At 39.5% G+C, this 26,585-nt stretch overlaps 1 protein-coding gene across 3 annotated transcripts in view; it reads left to right on the plus strand.

The window, feature by feature from the left end:
• Nucleotides 1–24,559, plus strand: part of DERA (deoxyribose-phosphate aldolase) — a 56,746-nt gene extending 32,187 nt beyond the window's left edge. For 2 of the 3 annotated variants that reach the window (XM_015867785.2, XM_015867793.2), the window contains 3 exons: nucleotides 12,540–12,652; nucleotides 16,961–17,110; nucleotides 18,881–24,559. In XM_015867785.2, coding sequence (XP_015723271.1) covers nucleotides 12,540–12,652; nucleotides 16,961–17,110; nucleotides 18,881–18,982 — 365 coding nt within the window. In that variant the 3' untranslated portion in view covers nucleotides 18,983–24,559. Of the gene's footprint in view, nucleotides 1–12,539; nucleotides 12,653–13,473; nucleotides 15,102–16,960; nucleotides 17,111–18,880 lie in introns of those variants that run through there. The other variant, XM_032445895.1, reaches the window with a different exon arrangement.
• Nucleotides 24,560–26,585: the final 2,026 nt, after the last annotated feature.

Genomic DNA, 26,585 nt, shown 5'->3' on the forward strand with positions numbered 1-26,585 from the left:
GACAGTAATGTATTTTTCTGTTCAAGTGTTCAAGCAAGAGTTTAAAAATTATATGAGTGTGTGATAAGGTGATGGATGAAGAGAAATCTTGAGATTTTAAGGGGTTCCTTTGCCATTTGTGCTGTTTCTGCAGCAAAAAGCAGGAATATGCAAAGGACTTTGCAATCTAACAATGAAAATACTATGAATTAGAACAAAGAGTTAGTAATTACTAACACCGCTGCAATTCCTTACTTAGCAATAGTTCAGCCAGCTGAAGTTATTGTCTGAGGTCTGTTTTATGAAAGACAGCAGAAAGACTGTTTGAGAGGAAGTTTTAAATGGTGAAAAGCAAAGGGAAGATAAGACTAGAATGCGTGCAAGTTGGAAGGAGGTAGGGCATCTGAGGCATCAGTGATGCATTCTGTATTATTCATAGCTGTGATTCTGATTCAGCTTGTAGGTTTTCTACATTTTCATTTGCTAAATTAGGTGGGACATCACATAAAGACTAAAGTAGTCAGTGAAACGTAGAAAGGTTTAGATCATCATGATCATACAAAGCTTGCAGATGCCTTTCCACAAAATGTGCATTGCTACAGCACAGAGTTTTATCTAAATATACTAGTGAATAATTTAAAAAGAGCTGTTTATTTTTTAATAAAAAAGAAACATATAAACTGACTGAGTGTTCCTAATGTTACTTACAGCTGCCATTGAGCAGATGTTAGGGTTTCTTAGTGGTATGCTAGACCAAAATAAGTTTTATGAACAAATAACTTCTTTTTATCACAAGCTCTTTTTGACTGATTCTTTCCTAAATTCACAACAAATGGCTTTTAAAAGTGTCTTCATAAATAATTTTTTTGTAGGCACTTGGATTTTAATTACGTTGATGAACTATTTTAATAAATAGTTGAATAATTTGATCTTTTTAGGGCCGAATCCATGTTCCATTTTTCTTTAGCATAGTTGGTTCCTGAGAATTTATTCCTTTCAAAATTTTTGCTAGTTCTCCTCATCTTACACTTTTCGCTCCCCTTTATAAATTCACACTGAAGAAACAAACAGCATGCAGCAGCATCCTTTTCTTCTGATCTCCCCATGTATACACCCATCTTAGCTTTCTGGTTAACAACAGCCTCCTGTTACTAGTAACCATTTTGTTTAACTCCATCATTTGGATCAGAGAAAGTTTGAAGAGATAGCTAATTAAATGGAGACAATTGATTTTTACTTTTGGATAACGTTTGGGAGCTTTAAAGCACTCTGCAGTGAATGGCTATCAAAGTGGATATTTTGTTTAGTTGCTATAGAAAGTACGTGCAACACTACTGTACTACTTCCCTACTTCAGACCAGTGTTTTTCAGTGTAAATACTTACAGATACGTATGTGTGTTCTTTGATGTAGAGAAATGCTAAGCACACAATTCCTTGTGACTTCAGTTGTGATTCAGTGACTTGGAAAAATGGCAGCTTTATGGAAGTGTGTACATCTTTATTGAGATGGCAAGGAGAAAAGATAGGTTTCCTAAACTTCTTAAGTCTCGTGGCGCAGTCAACTTTTACTCAATTAGAACCGCCTGCTAATAATAATAAGACACAGAGGATTTAAACTTGTAGTTTTCTTTTAGAGTGAGTATGGAAACAAAGTATGCATCACAGTCCTACTTTTGACAGAGTAATCATGAGTCACTACAGAAAGTATAAATACCAATTTAGGCTCTGTTAGAAGTCATTGCTGAATGTGTTGATCCTGCAGGGCTTTGAGTTTAGTGTATTAGGATCTGTCACATAATTATATCTGTTCCTTTAGGGTGCAGCCTTGGGTAGCTTTGTTCACTGCTGTATTTTGCATGATCTAAACTTTGCATGCTTAGAACCAAACTGAGGTGGGAGACAGTATGGACAGCTTTTTCTCTTGTGCCAAGAGCTTAATATTTCAGAAGGAAAGGCATAATGAGGTGGTTGTGCTTCCCGGTGTGACATTAATAGTGTCACCAGTGCTGCATTTTGCCAAGTGTCAAGCCAGGATAATGTTCTGCTTAACCTCTTCTGTTATAGAATGTGTAAGTTTGGTTAAAGAAACCATTGCTATCAAAGTAAGGCTTTAAAGTATTTTTCCATGCAAAGATATGAACTTCATATATATATATATATATATATATATTTGTAAGAAAGACATTAAATGTGCTGTCTCAATGAATAGTGACATTTAATAACTCTCCACTAATACCAGTGAGGATACATATATCTAGCACTTAGAGAATCTGATACACAATTTCTTTCATTCCCAGTATTTCAATAAAAAGAATGAAACGCCTGTATACAAAATGACATATTTCTAGTGTTGGTTTAGAAAAAAGTAAAACCTATAGATAGCATATAGATTTCAAGATTAAAATATCATCTTCATTTTGACAGTATGTTGACCAAATGTGTATTTCTGCATCAGTTACATTTAACAAAAAGCCAGGCAGTTGTTTGATCAGATTTTTGTCACTTTTGGTTCACAGTGCTTTCCATATTTGTAGTCTCTGACCAGATTAGGATGCAGACTTCTGACATGTGGAGGGGAAGAAACAACGTCCCAGCATGTTAAGTACCTTCTTATGAGTTGCTGATGGTGCTTAAGAGTTCTTCTGATTTCCTTCTCTTTTTAACTAATTCTTTATAGATTGTTATGCCAGAAAAATCAGCAACATGCCTTCATAAAGCATCCCTTTGAAATAAAATTGTTAGTTTTGCCATGTAAGCATCATTAATAATACAGCTGAGGGGAAAAAAAAAGATTTCTTAACAAAAAAGCACAGGAATGTGTCTTTCCCTGACCCCCAGCTGAGAGGTGCTTCCTGCTCAGAGTGTGGCTGCACAGTCAGAGCTTTTGGTTGGGTTTTTTGTTGTTGTTTGAGCAGCAAGTTTTTTGGTATTCAGGCCACCTGAAGAGCTAGAAACCTTCTGAAATAACCTTCCTGACAGTAGTGAAGACACTCCACCCAACAGCCCACACTTGTGGGTTTTTTGCAGCTTTGCCAGCTATCAAGTTATCAAGGTGGGAAAAGAGGAAGCACTCTGAGGGGCAGACTTGCTGGAAAGGAGGAGCTGTGAGTTTCTTATAATTAAATGTATATATTATTAAATTATTGTGTGTAAAAAGAAAAAAACAACTCATGGTTTTTGTAATTTTGACAATTCTGCCTTGAAATACACTACCTTATTTGTAACTAAGTCTTTCCAGGGTTTTTCCCTTATGGTACTTGTTGCATCAGGAGGAGAGTGTACAACACCTGCACCCATGGCAGAGTCTACCTGTTCATAAGCTGATTGTGTTGAAGATTTTTAATTGTCATAAAAATTAAGCCAAGAGCTTTAACATTTCCCACATAATCACGTGATTACTGGAGGGAGATGGTTGAATGTGCTGTGCGAGCCTGCAACTATCATCTCATTTCTTCAAGACGGAAGAAACAAAGTCACTGTAGACTGGGGTCTGGTGGTATCTGTCACTTAATATTTTTCAAGCAAAGGTAGGACATTGGCTCTTGGGAAATTTCTTTGACACTGAAAATCTCCCCAGCACAGAAGTGCTGTAGATGCCTCTGCCTGTATCAGCTGCCTTCTTCTGTGTAGAGACAAAATGGCTGAGCAGCTGATGCTGGATATTTGTCTTTTGCATTACAAAGAGGATGGATGCTGAGCAGATTCTGACTGTGGCATTAAGACATGACTTTTAAATCTCAAAAATCAATCGCTCCTTCCTCTGGGTTAGAGTCAGAACAGAATCTTAAACTGCTTTTGTTACAGTGTGTTGAAAAACACTCAAAGTGACATTGAAGTGTCATGATTTTGGCTCTATTGTGTGTTTTTTTTTTGTTGTTGTTGTTTCATTTAATCTTCAAAATTCATAGCACCTTCTAATCTTGATGAAGCAGACTAATTTTCTAGTCGCATTGTTCAGTATAGAGTATCTCCAAATGGATTTTAAGTTGCTATTTCAATGTGGATAATTTTGTTACAAGCTAATATATAGTATGTAAGCATACCTGAGTTTTAATGTTAACATGTTTATTTCTTAGTTGCTATCAACATTAAACAGTACAAAGCTAAATTTGGTTGCTACAGCATGGTATGTGGAACGCCTTGTAGTTCTGTGATTCCAAGCAGTCATGGATATTTATTATTTCCTTCCAAGTGCTAGCGCTATTAGTGGTAGATATATCAGGGCTTTAGCCACAGTTTGTAAAATGTCATGTACTGGACAACATTTTGAGAGACTAAGATGTATTGATACAAAGCCAGGAATGCCAATAGATGCCTAGAACATTGCTGGTTTAATTATATCACATCTTAGGATGGTTTGTCATTGCTTAGATTATTTAAAGTATGAACAAGTAAATGATGCAATGCAGTTCAATGTCTTTAAGTTAGCTTGAGGGGGGAAATTTTGAAATAACATCTAGGTTCTCCCACAACAATTTCTTTTCTCGCTCAGCTCAGTGAGAGAACCTGAACGTGGCTCAGTGTTGAGAACCTGAATGCCTGCCCTGAATCTGAAAGGAGAAGCCAGCCTTTGTATTGTTTAATAAAGCAGCAACTTGTTTTTGAGACAACTTGTAAAGTGATAAGAAGGTGTGCAGTGGTTCCTTCTCAAAAACCTAGCATACTTGTAGATGCTGTTTGTGTGATAGTAACACTGCCAAAGCAGGGAAAGGTCACCTTTGTCTCAGTCCATGGCCATATCCACATTCCCATGCAGAGACTATGTGTTGTTATAACTGTTAGTTCTTTTATGCAGAATTCAGCCTTTGCTGTCTTTGCAGCAAGGAGTGGGAATAGGGTGCTGAAGGTGTGACTGCCTTTTTGAGGGTAGCCTCTGTGTAACAGTGAAGATGGCAGTGGCAATGAGTGGGAGCAGCTCTGCTGCTGTGGGCTGTCCTCCAAGCATGCTGCAGAGCATTGCCTCTAGATTTTATGCAGTGCTACAGCATAAAGTAACACTGTGCTGTGCCAGCTCTATGCTGCAGTTTCTGAGCTATATTATTCTGGAATTATTTTGGGTTGTTTGTGGTTCTTCTACTCTTCAAGCACTTCAGTAGCTGATGGAACATCCCCCTTGTAAAAATACTCTTTTGACCCAGTCCAGTCTTCTCTCCACTGCATAAAAATGCCATAGCTGCCTGTCCCTTATTTTGTCACAGGTATTGTGCTGTGGAGATGCCGTGGGTCCAGTCAGCTGGGCCAGTGCTATGCCATTGGTCTCACCTTCTGCCTGGGTGCACAGGGGCATGCTCCCAGGCGGAACCCATGTTCTCATGTTAGAGCAGAGAGGAGATTTGCACTGATGTCTCCTGTGTTTTGTGTCTTGCTCAAAACTGGAGGCAACCCATGTTCTACACATTAGTCTCTGGAAGATGGCTTGGGTTGGAAGAGACCGTTAAGATAATCGAGTCCCAACCTCCCTGCTATAGGCAGGGACACATCCTTCTATACCAGGTTGCTCCAAGCCTCATCCAGGTTGACCTTGAATGCCACCAGGGAGGGGGCATTCACAGCCTGGCTGAGCAACCTGTTCTTATGTACACACTGCTGGCTCATGTTGAATCTCTCATCAGCTGATACCCCCAAAATCTTTTCAGCATTATTCTCAAGCCATTTTCCACTCAACCTGTATCTGTGCTTGAGATTGCTCTGATCCAGATACAGGACCTTGCATTTGGCCTTGTTGAACTTCATGAGATTGACATGGGCCCACCTTTCTCTGTGCTGTTAACTCTCTGAAATGAACAGCACTCGGACTAGATAAGCTGAGAGGAAAGATACATTTTTTCTTGGTAATTATTGTATGGTTATCATATGCCATTGGAATGCATTGATTTATTTATTCATTCTACCTTTGGCTTGTCACAAGCCATTAGGCAAACTCCTTACCCAGTTTTAGTATTGCCATCTGCAAAAAGAAATAAGGTTAATATGGGTTGTATACTATAAAACCCATGAGTGTAATGCATAGTACACATTTTTGAGTAAATAACAAAAATCTCAGGGAAGTAGTGCAATGTTTAACAAGCAGGGATTCCTTAATCTTCTTTGTGGTTCCACTCATTGCTCCTAGGAGTATATGCTACTGTTTTTCATTGAAGAGGACAAGGAAAGACTACTGCAGAGACACATAACTGCCTGTACTGCTCCTGCACTCATGCGCATCCTAACACTGCTTCTATTTGGTACTGTGGGAGGGGACTGCGAACATGTTTTTTTTTCCTCTGCTTTAGTATGGTTTGAAGCCTAAAACCGAGAACCACCATTGACAGGGATCCCAGCTGTGGACACTGAGATTGGAAGCATGTCCATTATTTCTTTTCTCTTTTACCATTCACAGTAGGGTTTGGATCGAAAGAAATGCTCTCAAAATAACAAAAGCCGGTGCCTTGTAGCAGAATGAAAGAAAGTGGTAGGGATTGTTCTTTTGAACCTTCTAAACACATTTTAAATGAACACACAAGAATCTAATACTAATTAAGTAATAGTATCCTATGGAGACCTGTGGTAGATACTATAATAGTGCATTAGCAAGCCATACATAATTCAGCAATGCTGAATTCCTTCAGAGATCACCTACAGGGAATTTTGCATAAGTATGGACTTAATAATTTGTCCCTTCATGTGTGTGTGTAATTGTTCCTAAGGGCACTATTTGGCCTGCAGATTGCCCGTTACCAGAGATAGTGTACAGGAAAGGAAGCATCCATTTCTAGTCTTGAAAACCAACTGAGATGGTAGAGTAGGTCATTAGAAAGGTTGTCTTATTTGTAAATAGACATTAAACATGGAGTCCCGCATTCTGATTCATTTTTTGCTCCATGCAGGCACTTCTCAGAAAAGAATTGCAAAATTGAGTTCGCAAAATACCAAATTTTAAGCTGGCAATTTCAAAAATGGTAGCATAGCTGCAGGCTCTGAAAAGATGCATAGGCACCTGAGCAAGTGGTCTGGCACAGTAACTGTGTGTGATGGAGCTGAAGCAGCTCAGTGAGCTACCATTGAAGCGTGTTGTCACAGATATGTATTCTCTTCCCTTAAATGGCAAAGCTGAGCTGTCAGGAAGTATATTTTGTCTTGTAACTGGGATAGAGTAAGGGTGTGTAAGTGGACTAACATGATGTCTCAGCTAATAAGAATTAGCCTCTTTTGTTAGCCTGGTCACTCATTTTCAGAGGTTTGATCTTAAGATCCTTATTTTTAGGTACTCATAAAATAAAATGTCTTGCTCATGGAACTCGTATACGCGTATTTGATAGTGATATTATTACTGCTGCCTTGTCAGCATAAAAAGCAGGGGCTTACACTGATCTCCTCAACAGCATGATTCTGTGACAACAGACCAAGAAGTCCTGTAAGGGACTGCATCTACCCCATGCTGCCACACTTTGTTATAGCCAAGCTGCAGCAACCAGATACATTTCTACTCACTAGAAGTACATACTAGGTAACATGGCATAATTGTCCCTCTGCAAGCATATGTCTCTGAACTACTGTTTAAAACTGCCAGATGCATCTTTGTGCTTTTTTAAGAGTAAGGCAACAACTCAGACTCTGTAGTTATAATCGTTCCCCAAGGGCATTTGAAGCTCTTCGCAACCAAAAGGTTGTGATTACTCCTCAATTGCTGTACTGCTTATTATTGCTTAATTATGGAACCGTGATATGCTTCCTGGATGCTGTCAGCTAAATAGCATTGTTTGGTTCTCAGGCTCTGCTTCATTTTTGCATGGGACAGGGAAGTTTTGTGATGTTTTGATAAGATGGTGGGGATAGCAGTAGGATGACCAGCTCAATTCTGGCCTTCAGGAAAACAGGACCCTGTGTTTTTGCCCTGCCAGTCTCTTGCCATGGGCAAGTCTTTCCCTGCACTTGGGTGCTTAAGGTTTAATGAGTATGTGGGATAAATAGTGGGCCTTATCTTAACCTCTAGGTGTGGGTTCAAGCTGCTTGATCCACTACTTTCAGCATGTGCAAATCCAACTGGCTTGGTTTAAATGATCTTCAGTGAACTACAGTGTTTATAGTGTGCGTAGGGTGAGAGAGCAGAGGAACAGAGTTTTAATATCTGGAAATATTCTAGCTAGTATCACAGGGTACAGTGATCACAGCTCAAATGGCCTGCCTCTCAACTGCCTAGAAAACTTTGTACAGTCTTTGTTTCTTTGTACAGTCTGCACTGGTTGCATTCCTTGTGGTTTATACAAATTTCTGTCTCCATTTAGATTGAGACAATGCATTTTTTGCTTTCTTGGCCTCAGTGCTGTTACTAGGTTCACAGCAAGCCCAGCTGAAACAGGCATCTGGTGCTGCTGTGTTGCATAGGGGATTTGATGTCCGCACTCTTCACGGATTCAACAAGTCGTGCCTGTCTCGCTGAAAGGCAAATGTACTTTCGCAGCTGCACTGTGAAAAAGAGAGAAAATGTGGCCTTTTCCAGGCTCACTGGGCCTACAAGTCTACCTTGACAAATTCATTTTGTAAGTCTTCCATGTAACCTACCCAAACGAAGGAGAAAGCAACAAGCAACCCAGGGGGCAATTTAACATCAGCCTTGATATTTGCATGAATATATTCATAGGAAGTTGGGAAGATGGGTGATAAATTTGGGGTTCTAAATCATCACCTAAGTTTCCAGATGAACCTCCTACTGAACTTCAATCCTTAGACATGTTTTTGAAAACATGAATAAGAAATAGAATTGATGAAACACTTTTGTTATTACAAGGTTGGCATAAATTCTACTTAATGAGTTGCTTTTTATGGCGGCGGTTGATTTTTAAATCCCCCTTTTCATTACTGAAATCTCCACTTTAATAACACATTACGTTGCAGAGCACTTTGGTAGCATGCATCTTCCGAATTCTGAGAGGCTGCCTGGAGTCCTGCATGGAAGCTCTTGTGTCATGAATAGAATTTGTTCAGGAAATAAAAATATATTGTTTTCTTTGGTGGAGGATGCTACTAAATTGGCTGTATGTTTGTCTAATAATCACATCTAAAGCTGATTATTCTGGTAATAGCCTTAAGATATTATTTAAAAATAAATATATAAATGCACTACTTTTGTACTAATAGTAGTTTTTAATCTCTTCTTGTTTCTGTGAAGTCTGAATGAGATTTTCAAAATTGAATAATAATTTGATCCGTTAATCTTTTGAAGCTAGTAATTTTATTTTCCCCTCTTTGCAGTCTCTGAGGCTCGCAAATGAATAGAGCTTCATTACTGGAGTCTGCATTTAATAACCATTATCCATTATCTTGTAATTAAGACTCCCTGTAACGAATCATGAGGACAATGCAAAAATACATAGTACATTTCTTTAATGAACTGGAAAATGTTCATCTTGTTCTATTTAGTAATGAGTTGCTGAATAGTCGTTAAATCCACTGGAGAATAGAGCTAGATGGATTTTGAAGACTATCTTGAGTTTGTGGTTAATCTATTAGAATTAAAATTTCATCTTCTATTTTTATCAACAGCTGATTAGAAGTCATTCTGTTTGACCAAATTGATTAGAAGACCATATACAAGGGCAGCTGTTGTTTAATGAAAGTTTTTAATGAAACTGTACCATAGAGACTTGTAATTATAAGACTTATAAAAGCTTTGACTTACCTTGTACTAGTAAAAATGAAAAGTGTTGCAATGAAGGACTTTAAGTGCTGCATTTCAAAAGGGAATTTAAAAGTATAATTTGGCACTGTTAAAGTTTCACTTCCACTATTTGTTTTAATGTGACTATCAGATGTCCATACTGTCTCTCTGACAGAGGATAGCTCTGAAATGTATAACTCAACTATCTCTCATACGTTCCCAGTTCCCTGCAAGGCTCAATCAACTTCTAATTGCCTCTTTTTCATATTGCAACTTCTTTGTGGTTAGAACTCGTTTCCTGAGTAGTCATTTCAGTTTTGAATGGGGAATGTTGTAGCATGGTGCAGTTTAAACACCACTGAATGCCTAGGCAGGAAACCTGAAGAAAAACAAACATGGATTTACAGGAGGCAGTGTCAGTGATGAAGTTTGATTATGTTTAAATTACAGGACACTGAAGCATGCCTGGTTTTGTCTCAACTTCCTAACAGGTTGAAACATAGCTGCGTGCCAACCTGTGTCAGAAAGACGGGTCTCTAGAGCATATAACAACACACTGTCAGAATGTAGTCAAGGCATCTCCTTACTTTGAGCCAGCAGTGAAAGTTCCCTTTCTTTCTCTAGGGGATGTCATAGAGGCTTCATCATTCAAATAAGAGACAAAATGGACCTTAAGCCAAATCTGAAGTGGAAGCAGATGCAGTTCCAATTGACTTAAGTGGATGATGCACTACTATGCTATGTTTGAATTACCCCTCTTCTACTCACGATTACTTTTGATAATTAATGATCCCACACTACACCTTTTCTAAGGAGAAGTAGGTTCCCAGGGGTGAAGTGTGCTCTATTGCAATTAAAGAACTTTTGTCACTGTATTGTGTCAGTGAAGGATCAGACATTGAAAAGCACAGATTTTTTTTTTAATATTGTTACTGCATTATGTGAGACCATGGCTTTAAGTATAGTCATTTGCAGTGTTACAATTACAAAATGCATAAGAAAGGAGTTGTTCCCCTGTTTACAGTGTGATACAGCTGGTTTCATTAAACACACACGGGATTTTTTTTGTTTTCACTTTAAACAGCTTTTATTTGAGATAAGATGCACTAGACTGTCAAATACAAGACTAAATTGGTGCGCAGTTAAATTAAAAACCTGATGAAAATAGTTTCTATTGAGAATGATCCTTGTGGAAATATTAAAATATTGATTTATATGCAAAATTTGTTCAGAGAAAGTCATTGGCTTTTTTTGTTGTTAATCTGCTATCTTCCTTTTACATACACATAACACATGTAGCACGCATGTATAACTTATATACAGAAACATATACATAAGTTTATCCAAAAATAATGCCTCCTATTTATTTCCATGGGAGCTACAACAGATACAAAGAGCACAGAAACACTATTCAATAGAGCAAATTCACAGATGCTAAGCACTCTTTCAACATAGACACCACCATTAGCTATGCGTTTTTGCCACCAATTAACAAAAGCCTGCATTTGCTCATAAAAAATTTGCACTAGCAGAGGTGACCCACTGTTTAACAGCCTCTATGATGACATCATTACTAGGAAGGTGTTGCCCATGCCATCTATCTTTCTCATCAACCTGAGAAGATAAAAGTCACAGGGTGCCAATCTGGACTATACAGTGGGTGTGGTAGGACAATCCAGCCAAGATTGGCAATGTACTCCACAGTCTTCAAACTGGTACTGGGCCTGGTGTTATCATGTTGCAAGAGAAAGGTTATCTTCTTCTCTGACTTGACTCTGGAAGTTTGAGCCTTCACCTTAGTCAGCATCACAATATAGTGGTCAGAGTTGATGATCTGTCTTGAGTTCCAGGAAATCCAGAAGGATCGCCCCTTTTCTGTCCCAAAAGATGGTGCATATCACTTTATCTGCTGAAGGCTGCATCTTGAATTTTTTCTTCAATCAGGGATTCATCATGGCTACTCCATGGACTGCCAGTTTGACACTGGTTCATAGTAATGACAGCACTTCTTGTCACCAGTAATGATGTGATCCAGGAAACTGTCACCTTCAGCCTTGTATTGGTTCAGTAGGTCCTGACAAACTTGCATATGGTGTTCTTTCTGTTCCTGTGTGAGCATTCATGAGACCCACCTGGTGCAAACTTTGCAATATTCCAACATTGCCACCACTATTTCCAATGTACTGAAGCTGATACATATACATAAATAGCATAGTCTGCAGTTGTAACCTACAGATTCACACATGTAGATGAGCTGATGGAGTTGTTCTTTATTTTGTGGTGTAACAGCTGAGTATGGCTGTCCAGAACTTGGCATCTCCCACCACCTAATTGTGCTCACATCTACTGTTTGGTTCCCATAAATCAGCAACTGTTGATGAATGTCAATGGGTGGCACTTTTTCCACATGGAAGAATTCAGTGACACACCTTTGCTTCATACGCACTTTCATGTCAGACGCCATTCTGTTAGACTGCCCCTTTGCTGCCATCTATCACGTGGAAACAAAATGTAATAGAATATTGGTGGTAAGATTCAACCTCTTCTGCCATGCCACCAACATCTGTTTCTGATGTTGCGAGTCAGTGTAGTAAAATAGGAGGCATTAGTTTTTGAGCAGACCTTGTAATATATTGGAGTTTATTGAAAGGATAGTTGATGTGATTTCTAGAGCAGAGAATTAAGAGCTGAGGTGCTCATTTAGCCCCTGGCATACCTAGGTTGTTCTGAAACCAAGTGGGTATCTCACCCTCCTGCTCTATTCTTTGCAGGTGCAAAGTTAACATTGAGACCACAGGGATAATAAAAGGGGTGCTTTGTAATTGCTGTGAAGGATGAGGATGTCCTTGGAGGGTGTGAATTACACATATGCACAATGATTCTCATTCTAAAACTACCATAAAGATTTTTACTTTCTTTAAGGTTCTGATTTTATAAAGACATCTACAGGAAAGGAAGTGGAAAATGCAACTCTTCCAGTTGGAACAGTCATGATGCGAGCCATTAAAGAATTCTACTGGCAAACCGGCTTTAAGGTAATTCTCGTGACCCTTCTGAAAATGAACCTAACAGAGTTACTCAGAAGATTGTAGGACTGTAAATTTTTCAAAATGCAGCATATAAAAATCTGCATACATCAGCTTCCATGATTATAGAGCAATATGTAGTGGGCAGTGGGGTTTCTCTGTTGTATTCCTCTTTCTGTTTACTAGTAATCTAAACAAAGAAAAAGTCCCAAACCAAAGCACACTTCTGCCTTTCCTCTCCTGAGTAACTGTCAGTTAATTTCCCTAAAACCTCGTGCAGTTTTGTTACATCACATGATGTGTTTGGTTTTGAGTTTTTTTTTCACCATGTTAGATATCTAGTCATCTCAATGACAGAGTGAATCTCCAGCTGACAGTGACTGGCATACTCCCATAAGTTTCCTTGGAGTTGTACAGACGTATAGCCACCAAGAGTTCATCTAGAGTACACGACTCTATTTTCTGACTTCTGGATACCCAATGAGCAAATTCTACTCATTTCTCACTTGCTGGAAAACCTTTCAAAGGCAGCAAGAGGGCAGATCCAATTGGATCCTATTGTTTGAGATGGAGGGAGAGCAAAAGAGGCTGGGAGAGCATTGCACCCTTTATCTGACTATCAAGGAAGGTCAGGAGGTGCGGAACAGAGAGGAGTCTATGAACTGGTTGTGTATCTATCCTGCTGCTAGAGCAGAGAAAGGAGGATGTTATTCAGAAAGGCTTATGCCACCTTCCATTTCCTATATCTACAGACAAGCAGAGCTCCTTCTTAGATCAGGGTTGATCTGGACCTCAAAGATCATCTAGTTTCAACCCCCTTCTGTGGGCAGGGTCACCAACAACTGGACCAGGCTGCCAAGAGCCACATCCAGCCTGGCCTTGAATGCCTCCTGTCAGCAGATGATGTGATGCTGGGACATGGGATGATCAGTGGGACAGAGACTGAGATGGCTTCAGGGGCTGCTGGAGCTTGAGGAGCACATCACAACAGGTTACATATATCCTTCTGCTCTCTGTAGTTGTCTGGATGAGGCTGACATGGATCCCTGGGCTGCTTTCGCTCCTCGCTTCCCCAGTTTGTATCTCTGCCTGCCATAACAACAACTCTAGCCTCCCTCACAGTCTTGTGTCTGCAGAAGCATCATTGCTGCCAAAAGGAGGCAGATCCCTTGGACCAAGTGACTGGCCTCTACACAGGTGCTGCTTGCAGGAGCCATGTGCTAAAGGCTAGGCGTCAGCACAGCTTTGTACATATAATTGGATACAAATGTTGAATTCACTTTTTGCTTTAAAAGAATTTATTCATGGTATAAAATGTGTTATTCAGAATGAGTGCTTATGTCTGTGTATGTCAGAGAATTAGATGTAAACTGACTTTGTGTGCTTTTATTAACTGAAGACAATATTATCAGCGACAAGAGATTTCTAAATGGTTTCTTTAACAAACTAATTTTGCTGCTGTAGGGATCCTTTCTAGCAAGGCGTTGGCTGGGAAAAACAGGTTAATACAGAAATTAAACTTCTTCGAGGATAGGAACAAGTTGCAGAGTAACATTTATTGAATGATAAGCTGTGGTGGTGATATGAAAAGTGTGCAATATAATGGGAAATAATCTTTTCCTGTCATTATTGAAGGACATACATAAATTGGTTTTTCTGTTGGGAAAACCCCCAATCCAGAAAAACTTATTACTTTTAATAATATAAGGTGAGGAGAAAATTCTTGAGGAGATGAACTTATTAAGCAAAATAATGAAATGCTGTGAAACAGCAGGGAAGTGGTAGCTGGACTTTATACCGCTCTCGAATTAAATGCCCCCGCCTTTCCTTTTTGTGATTTTATGGCAGTCAGATGTGCAGTAAATGGAGGGGAGGACAGATTTTCCTTTGTCAGTTTTTTTGGTGGTTGTTTTTTTTTCTTTCTTTTTTTCTTTCTTTTTTTTTTTTGTTGTTGTTGTTGTTGTTGTTGTGTTTGGTTTTTTTGCAAAGAGTTTTCAGAATTTGCTAAAAGGGAAAAGATTTTTGCGAAGCATTTTTAGTTAGTTATTTACTATATTTTACTATATTTATATTTTATTATTTTTTTTCCACAGCTTATCTTAAAGAGCTGCAGCATTTCTAGGAAGAAATCTAAATTTGAATTTGATTAGGATTTCTCTTCCTTAGGGAAAACACAGTCCCAGTATTTTAATTTATTGTCTGGAGGATGCTTTTCCAGTTGATGTGCTTTAAATTCCTTTTGGAAATCTAATGTTAACAGATGTATGCATACACTTATGCATCCATCCACAAAAATATAGTCTTTGTGTTTGTGTTTATCAAGCTTTTCCTGTTATTGTTCTTTATAATCTTATTGGAAATATGCTGCTATCACAATACTTGAGTGTTAAAGAAGGATTTATTCTGTTTGTTTGTCCTGAAATCACTATTAAAATAACCAAACTTATTTAAAATGACAGATAATTTTAGATTCTACCGTCGCATTCATAAGTTACAAAAAAAAAAAAAAAAAACAAAAAAAAACAAAACAAAACAAAAAAAAAATCAATGCAGTGAGCTTTCAGGAAAGTATATACAGAAATCAAAATGGTAATTCTTTCACAAGGAGGCTAAAGAGAAGGACCAACCAAGATAAAGATGTATGGCAGAAGGAAATGTAGAAAGCATCACTATGTGCTGCTGTGCATGTTTGTTCAGATTTTCTTCTTTCATGCAGATACACTTTTTCTTAATTCTACATGTTTTTTCTGGAATTTAAAAAGTGTGCTCCTGGCACATTGAGGTAATGCAAGCAACAAACTTTCTGACAGGGATTTTGATAGCTGTGCTTTACAAATGCTGTCTTTGAATGAGGTATGTGTAAGTGGCACATAACCAGAAGGGTGCGCAGCAGGTCACCTCTGTGCTGGCTCATGGGATCACGAGATTCAGGGTATGCCTTGAAGATAGGTTATTGCCGTTGTGTGTCTGTGTCCTAATACACATGGCAGTTCACCTAACCAACTATGACACATCTCTCATCAAGTGTCTGAAAGCATGTCCAGTATTTGGTGGGAGGGAAGTTTTACAGTTCTTGTAGAATAGAAAAAAAATACATTTCTTGTAAAGAGATCTAATTTAATCTCCACATAGTAAACTTCAGTGAAAAAGTTCAAAGTAACTTTGGAAATTTTACAGCCCAGGTTATGCATTATTCTGGATCTCAGGCTTTTTGTAAAAATATAAAACTGCCATTTTACTGCTCTTCACACAAGTCAGCTGCAACTGCATGCTTTACTTTGGTATCTTGACTTTACATAACGGCATTTATACTTATTTGAAAAATAAGATTGCAACATGAAGCACTAAGTGATATTGAGCTGTCAGTGTGCTTTTTCAGCCACCGAAGGCTAACAGTATCCTGAGCTGTGTCAAAAGAGAGGTGCTCTGCAGGACAAGGAAGTGATCTTCACCTCTAGTCTGCCCTTGAGAAGCCACATTGAAAGGACTGTGTCCTGGTATGGGGCTCTCAGCTCAAGAAAAGAAGTAGGATTTTAGGAGCAGGTCCAAAGGAGGGCCACTAAATGGTCAGAGGGTTGGAGCACCTCTCCTACAGAAAGAGCTCGGCTTGTTGTCCTGGAGAAGAGAACGCTTTAGGGAGACCTTGCTGCAGCTTTGCAGTACTTAAAGGGAGCTCATTAGGCAGGAGGAAATTACTTTTCACACGGGTAGATAGTGGTAGTTCAAGGGGGAGTGATTTTAAACTAAGAGGGGAGATTTAGATTAGATGCCAGGGGGAAATTTTTCACTGAAATTGTGGTGAGGGACTGGCAAATGCTGCCCAGAGAAGCTATGTGTGCCCCGTCCCTGGAGGTGTTCAAGGCCAGTTTAGATAGGGCCCTGGGCATCCTGAGCTGCGGGGTGGAACCATGCCCATGGTGGGGGTGTTGAACTGAATGAGCTTTAAGGTCCCTTCCAACCTAAGCCATTCTATAATTCTGATACAGAGATAGCCTTGGTCCTGCCTAAATCCCTTGACCTAACGTGTTATGGGCAAAATTCTCTCAAACCCAGCTCCTGAGAAAGTGCACAGGGGGAAAAGGTATTGCTCCCTCCCTTGCTTTCACTCACAACAAAAAATTTGTCTTTCAGTGTGAGGACTGAGGCCTGATGGATGACTTGCAGCAATAGTCCAGACCAAACACTGCTTACAGTCAGATATTTACCAGAACAGAGTTTTTTATATACACCACAGACAGATTTAGATGGCAGGTCTACAAATGCTGATTGTTCTTCTGGGGCCATAATGAAGTATTGCATTTTTTTATATATATATAGGTTGGATTTAAGCCTGCTGGCGGTATTCGGACAGCAAAAGAAGCTATTACTTGGCTTATGCTGGTGAAAGAGGAACTGGGAACGGAATGGCTGAAACCAGAGCTCTTTCGCCTTGGTGCTAGTAGTTTGTTGGAAGACATTGAGAAACAGGTTAGTTGCTATTAGTTTTCAGATTTTTAGAAAGAAACAATTATCTTTCTAAATGCTCTGGCTCGCTGTTTTTGCAGAAGATGCTTTTTGGTGTTGCTTAAGAGATAACAGAACATGCAATTACACATTGTTAACAAGTTCACTTCCAGCACAGCATTAGCTTAAATTTGGCCTGTCATTACAGACCTCTGGGACCCTGGTATCCTAAGTATCTGACGATTGCCTGGGCCAGGCTCACAGTGCAGTAAGCAAAGGAGCTCAATTTGTACACATGTAGTCTTTTGCTAATGCGTGGCAGTGCATTCCCTGGCACTTCTACATGTTGCCAGTTCAGATGGCCATCAGGAAACATTACAGACCCTTTGTGTCAACTGTTTACAATGTGTTTCCATATCATGGAAAAAGTTCTCTCATTCTACAAATGGTACTGCTGATAGAAAAATTCTTATGTATTTTGATTATTGATTATTAATATTGATTATTTGATTATTTCCTGGAGAAGAAAAAGCAATTGCTTATTACAGAGTCTCACTTTTTCTAATTGATTTTATTTTTGTGCAGGCAGGTCACTGTGTTTCCTGGCAGACAAACAGGTTATGAGATACAGTGGCAATGTGTAGTTTACAGTAGGAAGAACCATCTGCTTGTGATCTGCCTCACTTGGGGGGATCTAATTCAAAGGACACGGCGTAGTTGAAGTGATGTAGTATCATGGGAAGGACTAAACCATTAGGGCCACTCAGCTTTACTCCCATTCTCTTTAAACCCAAGAGATGAGGTGATATTAGCCCTAACCAAAAAAAAAACAAAACAACCCAGTTTGATAGTTCTTGTGCTATGAGAGAATATCTGCTGTGTAGGGGGACTGAAGGTGAGAAAAACACGAAACTGTTCCCTTGCCCATCTTTCCTAGCAACTGAAGTACTAACATGTTATAAGAAAAGTCTTAACAGATTAAAGATATCAGGTGAATACTGATGACATTTGAAAAACCCCAGTTCCCTCTTGCTGTGAGAATAATACTGTCTTACTTCACTGCCAGACTGTTTCTACCTCTCACTTGACCTAAAATCATGTCTGTTGTTACGACAAAGCATAGTGAGCATTTTTTTAGTGTTTGTTGTTGTTTTTTTTTTGTTTGTTTGGTTTTTTTTGCCACTGCTATCACTGCTGGGTCTTACATGACAGATAGAGTATGTGGTAGTTTGTTCTGGTTTCTTAACAGTGGCACCTTCTTATCTGCCAGGGATTGTACAGAGACCGCAGTCATGACCAAAGCTCTGCGATGCTGTGTCATCTAACACCACATGAGATAAAATGTACCAGCCATTATATTCACAGAAACAGATATGTATAAAAGCAAAACACAGAAAACAGGGAAACACCCAGCACTGAGACAGTGAAGAGTTTGAAACGAGACATATAAAAGCATAAGCAGTTTTGAATGCTTTGAATATTAGAAATAATGCTGAAATCATCAAACCAAGATTACAATGGGAATAAATAATTGTCTTCTACTTGTCTGTTTTTGAAAGCAACAGAAGTTTTTCCTTTTTTCTTTTTCTTTCCAAGCAAGGCAGCAAGAGCTCTTAGTTCAAATCATATAAACAAGTATATGAAGGCTACTGCATCATATTTTATGAATATACACATACACAAATAAATGTCCATCATTTTCTTTTGTGACATGCCTTTAATTCTGACTTCAATGATACATTGAAATTTATAGTCATATAATAAGTCATCATGAATGTCCTTTTCTTCTTGCAGATATATCCACCACGTGACTGGCTCTTATGCACTTCAACACGACCTGGCAATGGCTTAAACACAAAATCAACTCAGGATTATTTTTATAAAAGAAGCCTTTAAGAAAGCATTCAGAAGTCTTCTGACAACTGAGTGCGTTTGATAGAATGAAAGGCGTGATGATCTCTTTTTCGTACACTACAGCATTTAAAAATATGCTCAAGTCTGCTGGTTGCACTTGATCAAAAAGTGGGGAAAAAAAATGGTAATTCTGGAACAGTTAAATAGTTAATACTTACAGATTTGCAAAGTTAATCTTGCAAAGTCGTCCTCAGCCCAGCCTGAAAAGCTTATTAATGGCAACACTGAAATACTATGAAAAAGATTTGGGTGTCCTGGTAACACTTTTCAGTCTGAGAAATGAAGTATCTAAAGAATGTTTCATATTGCTAATTAAGAGCTACAGATCTTGGAACAGCTTTCCATTCACCTCTGACTAGATCTTTGGTAGGGGTACTTTGCACTGTTAATTGTTATGCTGATTTGGTTTCAAGCATTGTAACCTGAGGAAACGAAACTTGGTTATTTCTTTCTTTTATAAAATCTTGGTATCAAAAAACCTTTCTTTTTATTTTTTTATTTTTTCTGCCAAACTTGGGCACAGACATCCATATTTAGACCCTTGAATAAAGGTGGCTTGATTTCTAGAGCAGCTGAGTATCCACAGTTGCTCCTGAAGCTAATGGGAGCTCTGGGTGATCAGAACAACTGAAAATCAAGCAGCTTCTATATAGGTGCCTAACTATGCATTCAGGAGGCTATTTGCAGGCATTTCACTCTTAAAAATTTTAGTCTGTCTTGCTTAGAAGCTCCCTTTCCTGTCTCCTGTCATTTTTAAACACATTCATGCAAATCTTTGCATTTTAATGTAGGGGGGGTTGATTGTCAGTTTACAGGTTTCTCCGCTATGCTATCTGAACTTCAGCTTTTCCCTTCTAAGAGGATTTCTGTAATTTATAAGAATTGTGTCCTGTACAGAGTTTCAGCTTTAATGAAAAAGTGCTTTTCTCAGAGGACATTACGAATAATACCTAAATCATCAACACCTTTGGAATATCAGGCTGGAGCTGGTAGATTCATTACTTCAGAGCTGCATTCTACTCACTAACCGGAGTTGTACTAAAAACTTAATTATCTTATCATCACGACTAGTCTCACTGACTTAAGTAGGTCTCATCAGGGAAGTAAGAGGAGGAGGATTTTGTTATAAATCAAGCTACAAGGTGCATTTATTACAAAAAGATCTTGACTTCATAAAGATAATAACTCAGTTATGTATCTGGCTAAGCCACCTGAGTCGCTAGTGCTCTGTGTAACACAGTATGGAGAGGTTTGGCCTTCTGAAGAGTCTTACACAGCCTGAGGAATAAGCAGATGGCTGAGCATTTCCGGGTGACTGGCTGTCTTTGAGATAGCTAGCAACAGTGCAAGTCCATCTAGGAAGCAGAGGCAGAGTTGGCACTCCTACAGCATCACTCATGGCAGTGCTGAGGGCCCCAGGCTGAGGTAAAGCTTGGCTCTTGGTCTGGTAGGTGCATGATGAGGGGAGGCTGAGCAGGGCCATGAGTGTCTTGGGGCTCATGCTAACCCTGTGAGAAAGTTAGGGCTGAAAGGAAGGGTCTGACGTGCATTCCAAGCTCTTGTTGGAGTGTGGTGTAGCAGGGTGTATGGTGTCCCCACTGATGGGGAACTGGAAGCATTCTCAGGGTGGTCTTTTGAGTTTGTGCTTGCACTGGTGCCCTTAACTCTGACCAGCACTTCCTCTGCACTCTTCCATTTCTTCCCATCATGACTGACTATTGTCTGCTATTTATTTCCCATTGTCCAAGAAGAACTGAGACTTTATCTAGGTTGGTGCAGCTGGTCATAACAGCTGCACAGAGTGTATGAAAGGAGATGGGGATCTGAAATCAGTAACCATGGAGGGGGCAGCACACCACTGCTGAATAGACCTTGAAAAAAGTTCAGATCTAGCACTCTGCTTCAGGCCTTTAGAAAAGAAAGAGGCAGTTATGCCTGTTTATCTGTATAAATATATCTATATTTAGATAAATATATTTCAGAATATAGCATATGTTTTGTGGAAGTCAGTCTAGTATACTAATCATTATTTTTGTAACACTTACATTCATTTAGGATTTTAAATAGCTTCATTTTGTTGACTACCTCACTTCGCAAACGAGTGAATAAATTCAAGAAGAAAGTCAAGTAGAAACTGCAAATATAGAATATCCTGCATCAACTTATTTACAAGAAGAGGGAATTGGGAGAAGGGGTAAGCTTTTTTTCCTAGTTTGAAAGAAACAAAGATATTAAATAGTAATTATATTCAAAGTGCACATATCAGCTGGGGCAAGTAATACTTTGATATCTTTATTTCATCAGTAGTATAAGTTCATTCTTTCATTTCCTTTCCAAAGCAGAGAACATACATTGTGTACAATAGCACATGCTTCTGAGACAGAAAAGGCTGATCTACGTTTAATTTTATTTTGCTCAGTTGGAACTTTGGCTCCCTGCCTCCTCTGGGGAGAAAGAAGAAAGAAAAAGAAAAAAAAAAAAGAATGGCAACTTTTATCCAAATTTTGGTGCACTTCTGCTGAAATTACAAGTGCTGACATCTGGATGATACATAAAGAGTGCAGTAGGAGTAGAGGGAGGGAATTGCTTTTAATTAGATGTAACCTACCCCGGAGAACAAGACAGGGAAATGTCCATATGGCCAGTTCTTATTAATAGGACAACAAAGGATAAATTTATTTGCAACATGCGAAGACAACATTGTTGACCATTTTTATTAGAATCCCAAGACAGCCTGAACGGTAAGTTGAGAAGTAAGACTTAGAAAGAAGCACCAAAAACAGTGATAGTCTTTGCACATTCTAAAGGAAAGAGTAAGCAAGTGTTGGGTGACCATTTTTCCATTTCACCAATAGCAATCAGATCTGTTTGTATTCAAAGATTTATGTAAATTATCACATACTTTCTGATTGCAGTGAACAAACAAGCAAACCAGAGTATTTCCTGTGTCTTTGCAAAGACCAGTGCCAGGGCTGGGCTGGTGATCCTATAGTGTAGGGGTTCCCATTGCTGTTGCAACCCAGAGAGTAGATGCATTACAGGTAGCTGCTTTCTGCAGCTTCCAGTGGTGTCTTGGTCTTTCTTCACAGCACAGCTGTCGTCTGACCCAGAACACAGCTTCTTGCTTTAATGTTCTGTAGGGCCTGAATGGAGCTATGACCAAGAGCAACTATTCTATCCAGGCTCTAACAAGAAGAGTTTTGTGTTCTAGTTAACTTCGATTTGTCCAGTTCCTGAAAATGCAAATGCCATTGCCCGGCTGGTAGCAACTGTAACAAGGCCTCTGGGAGGCAAGTGGCAGGAAGATGTAGATAAAGGGAAAACAGAGGTCGCAAGAAGTAAGAGAGATCGTCATCACCACTGTTACTGCTTCACAGAATTGTAATCTTTTGTGATCTCTTCAGAACAGGAGGTAAATAATAAAACACAGGGGAGGGAAACATTTAAAATAAATGTAGTGTGTGAGTGCATGTTAAAACAGATGTCAGATTAAAAATAACTGAAAAGGAAATTCTACTGTAGGGGGAAAGCTGCTTTTTCCTTCAGCATTTTATATTCCACCTACATTGGGCAGAAGGAGAAAGAACTGTAAAGGAAAAGGGGAAGTTTTGTTGGTTCCCTCTGAATGCTAAGAGAAGACTAATGTAAGTTTGGGGGCATGTTCTGCAGTGCTGTGCTGCAGCAGTTCTCAGGGTGAAGCCCAGAAGCAGCATGGATGTTAAACAGATGCAACTGCATGTGCCAAGCTCTAGGAGTTGGAGCTTTAACTGCGGTGCTGCGTATCCAGGTAGTTTCATCCACTCCATTCTCCTTCAGTCCCTTCAGGCTTGACAAGTCCTCTAATGTTTAAAAAAGAATAAACCCTGCATCCTGCTAGGGTCATATTATCCAGTAATGCCCCTCTAACTATAGATTGACGCACCAGGGACATTTTCTAGTTTCTTCAGCCCTCTTAAGCAGGCTACGTCAGTGTTTGATGACAGCAGTGTGGGGTTCATCTACACAAACATATTCTTCCCCACATGGCTGCCAAATCACACTGATCATCGATGTTGGCAAGTACCCATGAAAATGGCAGTGCCACCCCATGAATCAGTCACAGCTCTCTTCTGCTAAATGTGCTTCATAATGGCTCCTTGAAATTGGTGATCTGAAAAGCAACCTGGCCTGCACCTGTCTAAAGCCAAAGAAGCTTTAAATAAACACTTCGGAGTTGTGCCGAGGTTGGACTAGGACCTTAAGTGCTAGCATGTGTAGTCCAGTTTGTTCCCACGTATTCCTACAGCATTTCGGAAACAAATTTCCACAACTCCTATTTCTTTCAGATGCTTAAGCTAATGAGAAAGCTGCTGAGACAGAAGTAGAAAACATCCTAGCAGTTATCCCTGTCAGGCTGAAGGCAGAGTGGTTTCCCAGCTTTCAAAACTGGGAAACTGGGGTCATACAGTAATTGCCAGGGATTTTCCTGATGAGAAGTGCTAACAAGCAGGAGCAGCTCATCCTTACAGAGGCTTAACCTGGAACATCTCCATCTGACCAGCTTGGGTTTTAGCAGGTGTGTTAGCAATACATGAGAGTCCTCTGCTTGTGAAATGCCTTGCACTGGACTACAATCAGATCAGACTGTTTTAGTGTGCTGCAGAAAGGTATTTAAGGCCACACACTGCGCTCATATCCATTCTGTCCAGACTCAGTGTACCTGTCTCTGTGAGTTACTGAGAGAAATGTCTCCATGGCAGTGACTGCCCAAGCAGGCTGTGGGCAAGGTGCGAGGCTGAGGTCTCCAGGACCCTTCACTTGATCTTCTGCTGTCCTTGTGCCATTCATTGCCCATGTCTGCACCTCATTGAAAACCTTCTGCTCAGAATAAATTAGTAAATGGAAGTCACTTCAACTGCAGGAAGATAACATGTTGTTAGATGAACATGTGTTTTCTGAGTTGCCTCCACCAGGGCAGATTTGTTTGTTAAGCATTTAATTCTATTTCATTTTCCTGAATGGCTCTGCCATTTTCTCCATTAGAGGGCTGTAGAGCAGTGTGTTACAGTATTTTAGAACACAAATTGATTTAAACCTATTTATATATATATACTTGGGGCCTAATTTGCTTCTGTATTTGCTCTTCTAAAACTCAATGGGGTATAAAACCAGTGCAATACAGAACAAAAATGTACAGCACTTTAGAATACACCAGAGCTCAGGGTTTTGCTGGCAATGTTCAGAAACTCAGAGCTGGTAAGGCTTTTAGACACGTGTGTGACGAGTGAGACAGATGAGTGAGTCAGTTGCTGCTAGCATGTTTGAACACACTACAGCTGGTCAATAGGATATATTTTAAGGAAAAGGTAGCAAAGAACATGTGCAAAGCACAAGTAGAGCTTTGAATTCTTAAGAACTAAAAGTATTACAGGCAGTGGCTAGACTAAGAATCATAAATGTTATAGGCTCCATTCTGCTCCAGCTGTGATACTGACAAGATAATTGTATAGGCTGCAATTTTCTAAGTAGGCATCTTCCTCAGTTGAACTTTATTCTATTTAAAAAAAAAAAAAAAAAAAAGAACCAAAAAATAAAGCTGAAAAAAACCCAAAACTATGGAGCAGATTGGGGTTTTTTAGCCCACACCTAGAAATTTTGATGATTTCACTGTGCTGAGTTCCAATACTTCAGAGCATGAGCCATGGTGAAGGGGCCCCTGTCCTCACTTCTTGCCTTCTGCTGTGTTCATACAATGTAAGGTGCTAACAAGGGCAGTGCAGGATGGATGCAGTGAAACTCAAATGGCAGCTGAAAGCTGGACTAGGGGGAGAGAAAGACATTAGCACAGTGAGTTTAGTACGGATTAGAGCTCATGGGAACTAGAGGAAATAGTGAGTGCAAGTGCAAGCAGGGAAAGGAGAAGGAAAGGCATGGAGGGAAGATGCCTCAGAAAATGAGAACTTCTTAGAACTGGCAACTGAACAACAGCAAGGTGATCCAAACAAGAAGAGATAGAGTGAACTCATTGGAGACACAGTGCCACATCATAAAAGGAGCAGTACTGAGACCAAAAGGGATTGCTCACTTATCAGATCTCTTGCCTGTGAATTTAACTTTTGGAATGGCTGGAAGAAAAACAAATCAGAGAACAATGCCACTGAAAATGACATTTACAGAGGCTGAGATGCAGTGGCATGGGCAACTTTCAAACTAGTGTTTTCTAACTTTGAAATGCTTTGGCTTTGAGACTAATATTTCTTCCATGTTGCTTGTTGTGCATTATATAAACTTATTTTATCTAAGCAGTTAACTCTTTGAGGCACAGGTTGCTTTTTTGCTATTTTTGTACATCACTTGCTGTAAAGTATTGTGATTCATGACTAGTGCCATTACATATCATGTTAATGCAGATAGGAAATAGTATGCTGGTAGAGATATAATAAAAGCAAAATGTGAATTCTTACAAGGAGGAAAATGGTTTGGTGCAAAACACTGGGAAACTATCAGGTGTGCCAGGCAAAAATAACGTGGAAAATTGGAGGTGAGTGCCAAAAGACCGGTTCTATCTGTAAGTGGTTTTGTGAGACTGTTGAGCATCCCACTGTGAGAGCAGAAGAAGCCCCTCAGCTGGGACTTGGCTGAAGATGAGACAACTCTGTTCAGAAGGCAGAGGCCTGTACAGGGACACAGACACTGGATGGTCTAATGGGTACATTCCATCTCCAGTTTCTGTGATTCTTCACAGCCTTCCCCAAAAGCCAGCACAAAGGAGCATGTCAAAAGATGCAGTACATATTCACGGACATTTCTTGAGCTGAGAACTATGAAAAGAAATCAAGTCGTTCTCATCCATGAGCTGAAATTGAGAGTACACGCTAACCCAAAAGGATACCAGCTCAAAGAGTGCTGTATGAAAATCTTATAAAGCTCTGCAACGCTCCATAAATAATTTTCAAACAGGAAGCTTTTTGTTTCAGTGATAACAATGCTGAAAAGGAAGAATGGTAAATAGCCATGAAAAAAGGGGATGAAACAGTCTGCACCCTATACTGATGGCAGTTTTAATCACTTCCAGAGTTACAAGCACAATTATCAGTCATTTATTAAGAAACGCAAATGATCATTACAGAGGCTTAGATTAATGCAGGCTGAAGCCTGGTGTCGTGCCAGTGGTGCACCATGTGATGGGCAGACCATGGAATAAACACTCTAGCATGTCACTGTGCTATAAATCCTACAAATGAAAGAAATTAAAAAGCCAGGAGCAATTTTGAAAATGATTTATGATTGGTGGTGCACTTAGGAGTGCTTTTATTGTCACAGGAACATCTCTTTCCACATCCTTAAGGTGAAAGCACCACTCTGCTTCGCTCTGAGGTTGTCCGGACAGCCTGTGACTGTGTGAGGTGTGGAGGCGAGCATTGGGGCTTGTGCTGAGTGCTGGTGAGTATATGTGCACTTAGCACCATTCAACTGCTTGTGAGGGTTAGCTTTGCACAGCCCGAGGGTGACAGAACAGCAAATTGCTTCTGACACTTTAAGTGTGTGAAAAGACACCAGTTGTGGGGTGTGTTTTTTTTTCTCGTCTTTTACGGCTATACTATAA

Source organism: Coturnix japonica, chromosome 1 (assembly GCF_001577835.2).
Source record: "Coturnix japonica isolate 7356 chromosome 1, Coturnix japonica 2.1, whole genome shotgun sequence".
Lineage (NCBI taxonomy): Eukaryota > Metazoa > Chordata > Aves > Galliformes > Phasianidae > Coturnix > Coturnix japonica.